The following is a 14,050-nucleotide window of genomic DNA, read 5'->3' on the forward strand; positions in this document are numbered from 1 at the left end:
ACTGCTGAACTTGGCCAGCAGCCCTCCAAGGCACTGGAAACAAATGTTTCTGCATTTCAAGGCACCTCAAATTAAATCACATTTCCCTTCACAGTTCTAGGAACAGTGCTGCTATTGACTGCAGGTCAAACAAAGAAGTCCTGCTTAACACTAGGAGCTAAGTCCTGCCCTGCCTTATAGCACTTGACATTAAAGGACTCTGTTGAGTAAAGATCAGCGTAAAAACATTCTGTGTCTGCTGAGTTAATACAAGTAAAGTATCATCCATTCAGGTTGTCTTACAACCTATTTCCAGTGCATTTGAAAATGCCCAAGTATCGTGCTGAAGATGTGCAGTGAAAAGACATGCACACAGATGACAATGAGATTCCTAGAAAGATTATGGCCTGTCTTCAGTGCGTAGTGACTGAGTGGATACCAGAGAAGGGAAGATATATTGGTTCCAAGCAGAATCAGGGGGTTCCAGATCTACCTGAGGTCCTCAGCCCCAGTCAGACCTATAGTGTTAAATATCTGATACCTAATCTATAAACAGTGACATAACTATGACTCCAACACGACCAATATTTTCATAACTTGTCTATTAAAGTTTGGCAAGTTTTCTGATTACACCAAGCTTAGTGGTGCCTGCCAGAGGGAAGGGATGCCATTCTGGAGGACCCTGACAGCCTTGAGAGGTGGGCACCTCACAACCTCATGATCCTCTACAAGGCCAAGTGCAATGTCCTGCACTCAGGCCAGGGCAATCTCAAGCACAAATACATTCTCTCTGGGCAGAGAATGGTTTGAGAGCAGCCTTCAGGAGGAGGATTTGGGTGTGCAGGTGGAGGAGAAGCTCAACACGACCCAGCAATGTGCACCTGCAGCCTACAAATCCAGCCACAGCCTGGGCTGCATGAAAAGCAGTGTGACGAGCAGGTCGAGGGAGGTGACTGTCCTTGTGAGAGCCCATCAGGAGCAGTGCACGGCTCTGGGGCCCCCAACATCAGAAGGACACGGACCTGCTGCAGAGTCCAGAGGGACCCCCCAGACGTGCTCCGAGGCTGCAGAACCTCTCCTGTGAAGACAAGCTCAGGGATTTGGGGTTGTTCAGCCTGGAGAGGAGAAGGCTCCAGGGACACCTTCCAGCAGTTAAAGAGGGCCTTTAAGAACTGAGACTTTTTACAGGGACACATAGTGACAGAACAAGGGGCAACAGCTTAAAAGTGAAAGAGGGAAGGTTTGGATTAGACATTAGGAAGAAACTTTTCTGCAAGGATGATGAGGCCCTGGCGTAGGTTGCCCAGAAAAACTATGTCTGTTCCATCCCTGGAAGTGTTCCAGGCCAGGCTTGATGGGGCTCTAAGCAACCTGATCTAGTAGAAGGTGTCCCTGCCCATGGCAGGAGGAAGTGGAACCTGATGATCTTTAAGGTCCTTTAGAACCCAAACCATTCTATGATGCTATAAAAAATTACATAGTATTAGGCAAGTGCATTGGATTTTTGAGGCCAGATTTTAGTACCAGGGCTGGCTTCTGTGAGAAGCTGCTGGAAGCTTCCTCCATGTCCAGCAGAGCCAATGCCAGACAGTTCCATGATGGACCCACTGCTGGCCAACACTGGAAAAATCAAGAATAACAGAATGCCTCTCAGATTTAAAAAGAAGAAAAAAGTCATTGCTCAGATGTAATTTCAGCCAGAGAAGAGCAGGGTGAGAATATGGGAGAAAAGCAAATCTGCAGACACCCAGGCCAGGGCAGAAGGCGGGCAGGAGCTGCTCCAGGTGCTGGAGCTGAGATTGCCCTGCAGCCCCTGGTGCAGCCCAGGGTGAGGCACCTGCATCCCTGCAGCCCATGGAACGCCACAGGGGTGCAGAGATCCACCTGCAGCCCATGGAGGAGCTCACACCAGAGCAGGGGGATGCCTGAGAGGAGGCTGTGAACCCATGGGAGGTCCATGCTGGAGCTGGATTCTGGCAGAGATCTGTTGACCTGTGGAGAGAGGAGCTCATGCTGGAGCAGGTTTCCTGGCAGGATTTGTGACCCTGTGAGGAAAGACTTCAAGGACCTGTCCTTGAAGGACTGCACCCCATGGATGAGTGGCCCATGTTACAGCACTCTGTGAAGAAGCCTTGCCTGTGGGATGGAGTCATGCTGGAGAAGTTTATGAAGAACTGTCTCCCATGGGAGCAGCCCCATGTTGGAGCAGGGGAAAGACTCCTCTCCCTATGCAGTGTCAGGAGCAGAATGTGATGAACTGACCAGAATTCCCACTTTCATCTCCCTGAACCATTGGAAGGAGGAGCTCAGGAAGGAAGGAGGGATAGGGATGAAGTGTTTTTATGGTCTGTTTTAACTTCTCATCATCCTGCTCTGATTTTGTAAGTAATTAGTGCAATCAGTATCTCTTAATTTGAGTCTGTTTTGCCTGTGACAGTATTTGGTGAGTGATCTCTCCTGGTCTTTATCTCAACTAATGAATCTCTGCTATATTTTCTCTCTCCTGCCCAGTTGCAGAGGGAAGTGACAGAGAGGTTTTGGTGGGGACCAGGAATCCAGCCAGGGTCACCCCACCACAGCAAGATCCTAATGACATCCTTTAGAACAGCAAGATCTCCAGAGAGCTCTTGCACAAAACAAACTGCCTGCTGGCCTGGACTCCTGTTTTCAGCCAGCAAACAAATCTACCAATTCACCAAGCCCAGCCCATCACAAGAACAGCTGTAACATTTGTTTACTGACCTCCCTGAACATCCAGGAACCCGAGCAGCTCTTTGAAAGGGCAAGTGCCACACCAAAAATAACAACGCTGCTTTCTGGAATGCTAATTTAGTTCACAAAGAAGAAACAGCGGGAGGGGGGGGGGATAAGGTCACTAGATTAGATTTCAGAAAACAGCACTATCTTTCAAAGAGTGACCATATTATCAATTGTCTACCTAGAAGCTTTTATTCAGGTCTTTTACAAACACACACATTGATTCTGGATGTGAGACCAGTAACCCACCCTTTGAGATTGCCACTTCACTCTGGTGGAACTTGCTGCTTTATTAGTATTATTATGGGGTCAACTACACCACCTTGGACTTGACAGGTAAACCCCAGCAACAAAAATACAAAGGCATCAATTTTAGCAATAGCAAACAATCTGAACATTTGTTCTAACCATAGCAGGGAATTTCTGCAGTTGAGCTGCCTTTCACAGACCGGGGAGGGGAAGAAGGGAAGAGTGGGAGAAAGGGATCCTGATTCTTTTCCCTTGAGAATAAGTTCCCTCAGAACTCTTTATGTTCTCCTTTGCTTTAAGCACAACTTTTCTAATAACATGCTGCAGAAGGGCTTGTTCTGAAAAGTGCAGTCCATTCAAAACTGAATGCTGCCCCAGAAACCACACAGGATGGAAGGGAAGGGACTTAAGGGATAACTTGTCAAAATCATTAGCTTTTCTTACTTCCTCTTCTCTACCCATACTGTAAATGAAATTGGAATATAAACTCAAGACTAAGATTTATATTCTAAGACTTGTTCTATATAACATATTTTTATTCTAAACCTTCTAAATAATATATGTCTATGAATCATCCATTTTTTCAGAGAACTAGAATACTGAACTACGTGTTTTGAAAATACTTCATGTTTCTTTGGTAGTTAAAGGATTGCTTTTTGCAACTTACACACAAATATTTTAGTGACTCATTGCTCTGAGAAGCCAAAGGTTAAAGAAATTCTGGGACCATCATCACAGCAAATGAAACCCCTGAAAAAGGGTTAAAAGCACAGCTCACTATTGAAACATCATGCAGAGCAGTAAAATATGGAGGTGGATTATTTTCACTAAGTAAAACATGTGCCAGCATAGCTTTGGTGCATAAAGTAGAGGGTGCTTGCATAGGTCTCACCCCATTTTGGCAGAATGGGCACTATTGACAATTTGGATGGCCAGATAACTTTCCATACTACATCTTGATAAGATAAAACTTGGAAAAAATGAGACATTCTCAAGTCCAAAGGAGGCTTCTCCATTTAGAAGAATAGTCACGAGTAATACACAGAAATAGAGAACATAACATCTCCTGGTACTCTCATTCAAAAAGGTCTTTAAGCTTTATTAAATAATCAGCATATATTTGTAGTAAATTAAAAACTAAACAAAAAACACAAACAAACATGAAAACCCCAAATCAAACAAAATACAGTGTTCAAGCCCAGTAGCGACTACATAAAATGAAACTTACTCTTTGAATGACTGCAGGATTTGAGGAAGTTTTTAGTGTTCCATGCAGGCCCCAAGGAGAATTGAAAAATCAGTCATTATTTTTTAAATGGCTATTGTAGCTGTTAAAGGCCAGGAATCTTTTTTGTAATCATTGTGACTGTCCTTGTAGAAAATGCCAACATTATGCAAAAAGAGATGAAACCAACCCACACTGTTTTCTCTTCCTAGCAACATGATTTATGTGGTCATTACAGCTAACTTATAGCTTATTAGGAAGAAAAAGCATCTGCATACTTGATTGAATGGCAGTGAGATACAGGAACTAGATGTTCTAGTTTCAAACTACAGAAAATCATATACATTAATTTTTTAAGTGATACCAGAGAACACATGCAGCCCATCAAAAATAAAAGTATTATATTCTCATTGTGTAATTTATAATGCTTCAAAAAGCATAAAATGAGATAAAGCACTTCTGAAGCAAACTCCTAAAACTGCTGTGTTACAAGAATGCAACCCAAGAGAACTTATTTTTCAACAAACAACCAAGGTAAAAACATGTGAGAATCAATCAAATGCTTTAAATCAGTAGATTCCAGCAAATGAGAAGATCTGGAGCAGCAAATCTTGCTGCCAGTTTCAGAATGGACAAGACTGTGATTAATAGAGAACAGATAAACAACCTGTCAGAGTGCCACAGGAAGAGACTGAAAAGCAGGTTCTTATTCCAGGGTAACTTTTCTTAATAAAATGATCTTTCACTCAACAGCTTAATTAACATTCAGTGCACAAAGCCCTAGGAACAGGAAAGCAGAAAAACACTAATGTACCTTTCTTGGTGAACATAGATTGAAGTTATTACTGGGCTGACCAATCTGTCTCAGAATACCTAATCATCCCAAGTCTTTTGCTTTTGCGAGACTGAACATGATTATTTATTAAAATAGTCACTACTTGATTTTAAGTCATAGGTGATAGTTTAATATAATTGTAGGCTTCCTCCAGAATAATGTTTTAGTCACTCTGTCTATATGACTGCATTTTCTGTGCAATCAGCACATCTTCCAACACAGCAGCTTCTTACTGATAACCATAGAAGTTCCTACTTCACAGCTAGAAACTATTCTCCAAAAATTGTTTTGGGAAAAAAAACTTTCAGCAATGTCAAACCTGTACAAAATAGTTTAATTTCATTAAGATCCAGTGATTTAAAGAAAACACTGGAAGCGGCATATCTGAAATTCTGCAATATCCAAATTAATTTTATTCTGCTCAATCAAACTGAAATAGCATTTCACCAGTCACTCCCATTTCATTTTATAAAGATAAAACCCCCTCAATACCAAATTGAAATATTTAATTCAGCTTAAAAATTGTTTCTGATTTACACCTTCCACATGAGCGTTGACACCTTCCACATACTCTCCATCTTTTGAAAGCTATCTAAGCTGGGGGATCAGCCATCAAGCACATGCCTGCCCAGCAACACACAGAATCTGATCAACTGCAAATTACTTTCTACCTTGATGAATTAGACTCAGGCTTCCCAAAATGTGATCTATGGATAAACTCTACTTTAGGGTCAGCAGTGTACAGCATACATGTAATGCCATGCATGTGCCTTAAGCACTTACATCTGAAACTTCATCTTTATCCTGAACCCATCAGAGCCTTACCCCATACACACACAGTTTTAATCGGAACACCAACCCATCTCAGGCTTTTAGATTTGTCTCCAAATACATGGTTCAGTAACAAGAAAACTTCTCATCTATTCGGTTTGAATAAAGAGTAAACAAATTTTAAGGACCTGAGTAATAGCTACAATTTATTGTGCCTGCTAAACATTTGTTGTCAGTATAAGGGGAGATTACCTAAGTATTTGCTGCCTGGTTTTTTTTATCATTGCTTTTTTAAAAAATCATTACTGTTACTGCTAAAAGTCTGTTTAAGCATAATGCAAAATAAAAAGACAAGATTAGCACTTCTGTTGCACAGTATACATTCTAACTACATTTAATATTATAACAGACATTTATTTCTAGATACAACAGGCAGTGAACCAAGTTTCTCCTCATCTAACGCACTTGCTCTGCTTTTTAACGACGATGTCAAAAATGCAATGTTTTTTGCAAGACAATAAACCTGCAAGAAATAGTCTCTCTCATTCCATTATTTGTTCTTATACCTGCTCTGGATACTTTGTGTGCATGCACTTCAAGTGAACGTTCCCTCATTACTGTCAAGCGACTTGTTACTTCACACTTTTCTCAGAGTATCACAAATACCTTACTTTCCATACCCTTTTCATGCCTAATGACAGTGCCTTGCTGGAAAGAAAGGCACAATCAGAAATTAGTAGAGCATGTATGGAAAAGAAAGAGTCAGATTATCAAAACCACAGTTCCCGTCACTGTGAAGGTTGATACCTCACACAGCACAGAATTTAAGGTCTGAATCTGCCATGTCACATTGTAAAAGATCAAGAAAACCTGAAAACAGAAATAATGACGCTTTGGGCAAAATAAAAAAATCCGCTTCCTGACAGGTATTGAGTATCAGCCTCTCCCAAGAGGTGGACAGGACTTTGCAGCAGTTTTATAAATTATATAATGTGAGCTAAAAGGCATGCTGTCATCATGAAAGTCAACATTAACTATGACCTTCCATAAGGATAACGCACATTACAATGTAGTTATTCCAGGCTGGAAATCATTCTCATATTGAATATTCCTGTGCCACCTTTCCACTTCAGAAACAGCTCACACAACACCATTCTGAACATGGTATTGCACCGAGCTGATTTATATCCATTTCAGTAAACCTACCTGATATTTTCCTCCTTTGCATGACAGGTGCACCATCAAAATAATCCCAAAATCAGACTTTCTGCAGCACTGCCTTTGAAAGATGTTATCCAGCTAGATAAGAGTTGGGATGAGCAATTCAGCAGCTTCTCACATTTTTCTGAGACTGCCAAAGAACGTCCCTTAAAAACCCTTAGATGGAAATGAGGTCCTACCTACTTTCCACTAGGAATTTTTAGAGCTCAGTTTTCAGATAGATATCTTTAAAAAAAACCAACTAGATTAATTGTCTAATGCTATACACTTGGTGTCTTTTTCTAAACACCATGTCATACCTCGAGGCATTAATTCTCAGCATTAACAACAATTCCCAAACTACCTAACAATAACTAGGTTTTAGAACTTTATACATTCCAGTTTTCCTTTTGTCTCAGCTCTGTCCAGAAAGCTTCTCCTCCTACGTAACTTCTCATGTTTCAGTCCAGTGACCAGTTTCAGACCACAGCTGATGAAGTTGTGTTTCTTCTCACAACACCTGGCACAGAAGGCAGGTGTGGGACACAAAGGGATGGAACACAAAGGGACGCTGTCTGGGCTGGCAAGAGCCCTCAAGTGCCTCACAGGTGCTCTTCAGCCACCTTCCAAGTTAATCCCAAAAGGCCCATACACTTCCTTCCACCTGTACCTACCCCACCTGTGCCTAATTTTTATCCCGGCAAAGGGCCAGCTGCTGTGTGGCATTTGGGACTGGACAGAAGGCAGGCAATACACACAAGAGACAGAGTGTGACAGTGCTACTGCTGCACCTGAGAGCTCACCTGTGCAGGAGAAGTCATCCACACGCACGTATCCCGTGACACAGTCGCAGCGGTAGGACCCAGGCAGGTTAACACACACGGTGTTGGCGTGGCAATAGTGCATCTTGGCAGCACACTCATCAATGTCTGCAGGGAAGAGCCACCCAGGGAAGTTACAGTCAGACTGGGTGAAATGAATAGCATGACACTACAGAAAATAAATTCCATTTACAACTCCAAACGCAATCTGTTTAAACACTAGTACTAGGCGAATTCAGTAAAAAATATTCATTAAAATAGAGTCGAAACTCCTGCATCATAGCAATGTGTTGCCTCCCACTGCTCTTCGTGAAACGTTATTTCTTTTTTTAATTCTGGAAAAGTAACACATAGATTTGGGGTTTCTTTGCAACGTTAAAAACCATAAACTGATGCAGTTTTCAAACACATAAAATAGTGTCAAAGTATGCAATACTGAAAATCCTGACTCTTAAAGGCACAGTAACTCCATGCAGCATGGTATCAGCTGCAGTGCTGGTCGGATACGCCACACAACGTTTGCCAGGACAGTGCAGGAGCCAATTCCACTGCCCAGTTGAACAGTGAGTTCTCCACACCTCCGGATTATCCCAAGTGCTCTGGCAATGCCCTTGCCCTGGATGGAGACACAGCTCTGCTGCAGAAGTTACTAGCCAGGGCTCTGTGCCACCTCCACGTGTCACACTAGCAGGAGACTGAACCAGTCACCTAAGACCATTTTAGGGTTTGCATCATGTCAAAGCAAAAAAAAAAAAAAAAAAAAAAAAAAACATGATTAAGGAGCAGCAATAACTTAATCTCATGTCTCTGCTTAAGCAATCTCTACTGCTGCTGCAATTCCAAAATCCAGAACTGTTTTCACAATAGTGACTCAAACCTGTCATTTACTTCCCTGTTTAAATATCTCAAAGCTCTGTAATATTGTAAACTGTAAAATCTTCCCCCTTCCTTTTTTATAAAACCAGATATTACGCTGAAGAATTTTCTTTATTTTTTTTTCTCAGCAGGATAGATTTTTCTGCTTAGCAGCGCAGATTTTACATGAAGTAATTAGTGGTTTTCAAAATATTATTCCTAATGTTACATATGTCCAACGCAAAGAAAGATGAATCATAGACACTTTTCCCCCTACTACTTTCTTTCTGTTATTGATTATTCACACTCTGGAAAGGTATCAATTCACAACACAGTTGAAGAACCTCCTGGGCTGGAGGAGTGCCAATGAGTTGGTCACCCCAAAGAGCAGCCCCCATCACATTCCTCTGCACATCCATCCTCTCTGCACAGTCCACCTTCTCCCTCCACACAGTGCTTATGGAAACACAGCAAGTGATTAGCACCAAAACATCAGCATTCAGCCCCAGAATGGGGGAGGGGGTGGGGAGACTTTAATTGTGCACATGCTGAGTTCTTGATTACCTAAAATCAGGTACCTTGTTTAACCTTCCTAAACTGCAGCAGCTGCAGTTGAGGTACACCCCCATTTTCCAGGCTCTGAAAATGAAAAACATGCCAGCTACACTCACACTTTCTGCATTACAGACATCTGTCCAGCAGGAGCTACCAGCTAAATCTCTTCCTGCTGGCCAGCAAACAGCTGCCAGTTGGCAGCGATTTCTGACTGCTACCAACTTGGGATGAATTAGAAATGATGGCCTGGAGGCAAAATACTTCATACGCCACTGCAAACACCTTAAACTATCTCATTCTTGCATTTCTATTCTTTCAGTTGCAGTGCCACTTGATGAAATGAATTTTAAAAAGTCAGGAGCATCAATATATGAAAGATAAAATCCAGGAAAGATCTTCCCACATGTCTTGTTATCACACCACTGAGCGCTTGAGCCACTTGGGAAAGACTCAGGTGTTGACGTGTGTTCACACTGATCTGCTTGGAAACTATTTTTAATAGGCTTTTGGAGCATAGCTTTGAGGAGTTTTGCTCGTGCATATCTAATAATTTTCTAGCATAAAAGGAAAAGGAATGAAAAGATGTCTGCAAAGAAAGCAAGAATGCCAAAACAGCAACCAATCCACCTGAAAATTAACCTTATGCACTACCCTTCATCTCCAGCTCCCTCACTACACTTCTCTTTATTCCCCCAAGGGGAAGTGAGAGGATTAAAAGTCTCAAAGGTGAAGGAATTTGAACTTTGATTCATTGCAAGAAAGGCCCAGGTTGCTGTAACAAAAACCATGAGAATACCCAGAGATAAAAAGAAAATTCACTACCCATATGAAAATACTGCCATGAGAGAATATCTCAAAAGGAGAATAAGGACTTCAAGTGATGACTTGACTATAAATAGAATAATTGAGAAAAACTGGCACTGGGTAGCTGCAGAAGTTCCAGAGCCCAGAAAGAAAAAGCCTGAGTCTAACAAAGGAAACAAAAATAAAAACAAAAAAGAGATCTGTCTCTTCAAACTTTGTTCATTTATTTAACTGTCTTTGTAATCCATAAGGGTTACATTTTCCATAAACCCTTTCAGCATTTCAGATTTTCTTTTACCTTTACAGTATTAGCCTTCTACTAATACATGCATTTTCTTTAGAGAGAATAATAGTGAGAGGTGAAAACTGACAACAGAATTTTCTTATTAAAGCCTATAGGGCAACACTAAATCTGTTGCTCTGGACCACAATGCTACAAATACTTGTAAAAGGTTAGGTATTCATCACAAAAAGCTTTGGTTTTTACTTAATATTGTTAGGGTAAAATCCATAAAGCACACAGTGGTATATTTCAGCTCAGCTGTAATGGAACTCAAATTGTGATTCATGTGTATAGATTGCTTGTCGCATTTGAAATATTAAAGCTCATCTTCTAGTGCTCTTTGAAGGTGACAAAAATACATGATTTATGCTTCTCTCTAGGCTGGTGAAGAAGTTTGTTTTTCTTTTAAAGAGATATACTTATGGTCTTTAAAATGAGACCTGACACGGCATAATTATCACGCACGTATCGCCAGCTTCCATCTGCATCAGCTCACACCTTCAGCAAGGACTGGTATGTTAGAGGGTGGGCTGGCCTGGGAAGGGACTGGTACCCCACTGGGTTCAAGTGCCCCCTCAGCAGTCAGTGAAACAGGGCTCCTTACCAGTGCAGAGCTCTCCTTGCAGCATTACCCACACCCCCACAGCTAATGAACTAGCACCATTACTCTTCCCCGCAATAACCAGTGCGTATGAACTCACAGGCAATAATGAAGGACAACACCTCTCGTTAGCTGTGCCAGTGCACTCAGCAGTGCTGGGAGTGCACTGTGATAAAACACAAGGGCAGTCTCTCGGTGGAGCTGCCTGCTTAGCCCCTGACAGGCAATCACCTCACACCAACCAAACCAGGTGGGAGGGGAAGACAGTACAAAGGGTGTTCAACCCATGGCCAAGGAAAGAGGTTTTCTCATCTGCAAACGTGCTTTACAGACTGTCCAAACCACTTAACCCTTTTCATGCCGAGCTTACAATCCTATTACTAAATACCTGCAATGTTTAAAGATGACGAGACACCAGATCTCAACCGGAGCATCTTCTCTTCACTGTTTGTCCTCTCCAGTAAGTCACATCAAACCAAAATAATTTCAGCTGCAGAGAAGGCACAATACCTATAAATGGCAGCGGGAGTTTTGTCCATTCAGCCCAAGGTGAAATGGACCTATTGTTTTTTTAAACTGTTAGTCCTGCAATAACCACGAGGGAACAACCTGGAAACAAAGCACTCTCTGTCTCTGGAATTGTACACCACTCTTTCCATGCACTGAACAATAATCCCTTTGCACTTTAGTAGTGTCATCACCTGTTGTCTGGGGCTTCATCTTCAGTTTAACTACTGAAAGACAGTAACATACAAACCAAAACAAAATGAAACAAACTATGAAGTGTTCCAGAGCACTAACAGATTATGTAGTTTTAGAATCAATTACTCTATTTGCAGCTATCTCCCAGTTGCTCACTTTCTGGTTAGGGCCTATACTTTACCAAGCTAAATCAGAATTTTTGGGAACTCCGTAGCAAAGCAAAGGTAGAAAATCAAAAATGGGGGGGGGGGGGGTGAACCCCAGCTTTGTCAAATGCTCTGATGTCTAATTCACAGTTTTTAATATGGGGGAGGATTTCTCTCCCCTTTTTCTATTAAAGCCAGTACTGTGATTGACTTGAACTGTATTAGACCTTGGTCCAAATAATCAGGGTTTTTAAAAATGCAAAATCAAACAGTGTTACTATTTAAGTAATGTCAAATATTAATGTATGTTCACAAGCTGATGGAATCGTATCAGTGTAGTTTCCAAAACAGCAGACCACAGCAGTAGTGGAGCATGAGACAAATCCTGACATTCCAGCCACCTTATGTTGATGCAAAAATACCATTTTCACTCCACTCTGAACACTTAGCTGCTGCTTATTCATTATTTTTACTTGCTCTCCAAATTCTCCTTTCCACTGTAAAACTCACTTGACTTCAGCTCTGCTTGCATTTCTATTTTCCCTTTTCACCCTCCCACTAATTGTCTTCTTTCTCATACATGTAACATAACCCACACCTGGCTTTTACCTTTAGCACAGACCCGGTCTCTCAAATTGTGCAGCAGAACCCTCAGGGAGTCATGAAGCACTAGACACAGCAGTCAGTAGTTCCCCATGAGCTGGCAGCAGCTCAGCCTCCCTCCATTGCCTGAGTAAGAAGAGATTAATTACAGGCAGCAAATGTTTAAACTAGCCTTAAAACTGTTTACCAGCAATTGTTCACCACCTTCCTTGGTAGCAATTCATCTCCTCCTAGGCAGGGCAGCAGTACAACTCTGCCTTGGGGATGGAGCTACTGCCCACTCAGAGGCAGGGAAAGAGCCCAAAGAGCAGATAAGCCAAAGGAAAAAGTCCCTTTCAACAAGGCGGAGAAATATTACCCTAATGTCATTAAGTAAGTAACTAGTGAAAAATGCCTTCATAAATTGGGGCTGGTGCAGAATCACCTGGGAATCCAAAAGCAGTAAAATAGCTATCAATATAATAATATCAGGAAGTATTATCACTTTGACTTTTAGAGCATCATTAAAATGTTTCAGCCTCTTCCTCTGGGCACAGCATAAAAGTGCTTTATGTTGATATACCCACTTTGTGATCAGGACAAGAGTATCAATATTCCAAATCTGCTTTCTGCCTATTTAACTGCCCCTCTAGGGATGGAAGCTGTACAACTATCAGGTTAAACAACTAAACGAATAAATATTTTAAAGCACACATTCACAAGTAAATCCCACTTGAACAGTCATACTCTCCAATGCAGACCAGCCCCAAACAATCACAGCATTCCTGAGAAGGACAGAAATTAAAATTCAAGTGAGGGTACCTTCCTGGTCTTTACTTCAACAGTATTAAGCTAAAATACTTATACTATTCACACTCAAGGAAGCAATTGATTATTGTCAAAAAGAGATCACAACATTTTGCTACCTGTTTCTCAGCTACAGTAGTAAACTGCCCAGGAACATGGTTGTTTCCTAAAATCCATCCTAATGAAGATGTTAAAATATTGCCTAGGTGTTAAAATATCACCAATACAATCCCCTACTCCATCTTTCTTATTGCTTACAATAATACACAAATAATTAGCCTCTTTACTAAAGGCTATTATTTTTTGCTGGAAAAAAAAATGAAAGGAAAATTAAAAATAATTTATTTCTATAGCCTGAATCTCCAGTGATCTGACCAATTCCCTGAGTCTCTGGAGTCAGAGAATTTCATCTATGGTCTCTTTTGGTCATCATTCCTCAAAACAACACAATCCTGTCTTGAAAGGCAGCACTCAGCTCTCTAAGTCTTGCTGTTCAGACTACCGAGTGTCCCTCTCAGCACCCGTTTTTCCTCTATTCTGCTTCTCTCTAAGGAAAACTGAACATTCGCAGTTCCACTCTCCTTTGTGCTTTCCATCATTGCACGGGCAAATTATGTGCACTGCTTTGGTGGGATGGTCCAAAGAACCTTGAGATGTCTTTGGATAAAAACAGTTTCTTTAAATTGAAGTTTTCCTAAAAGATCATTTTAATCAGTTCCAAAGGTGCCATTGATGTGTTAACATTAAAGAAAACATAAGTAACATGGTGTTGTTTTTAACAGAAAGGAGCTGTTCTCTTAACCCTAAATGCATTCATTTGATAAATACATTAATAGAAAATGTTCACAGACTTGTTACTATTTTTTAAAATATTTGCA

At 41.2% G+C, this 14,050-nt stretch overlaps 1 protein-coding gene across 1 annotated transcript in view; it reads right to left on the minus strand.

Annotated features, from left to right (window-relative positions):
- The window catches only part of NELL1 (neural EGFL like 1), a 274,747-nt gene that overhangs the window by 130,350 nt on the left and 130,347 nt on the right, over nucleotides 1–14,050 (minus strand). The window contains exon 13 of the mRNA XM_062494129.1: nucleotides 7,820–7,945. Coding sequence (XP_062350113.1) covers nucleotides 7,820–7,945 — 126 coding nt within the window. The remainder of the gene's footprint in view (nucleotides 1–7,819; nucleotides 7,946–14,050) is intronic.

Source organism: Cinclus cinclus, chromosome 6, assembly GCF_963662255.1.
Source record: "Cinclus cinclus chromosome 6, bCinCin1.1, whole genome shotgun sequence".
Classification (NCBI taxonomy): domain Eukaryota; kingdom Metazoa; phylum Chordata; class Aves; order Passeriformes; family Cinclidae; genus Cinclus; species Cinclus cinclus.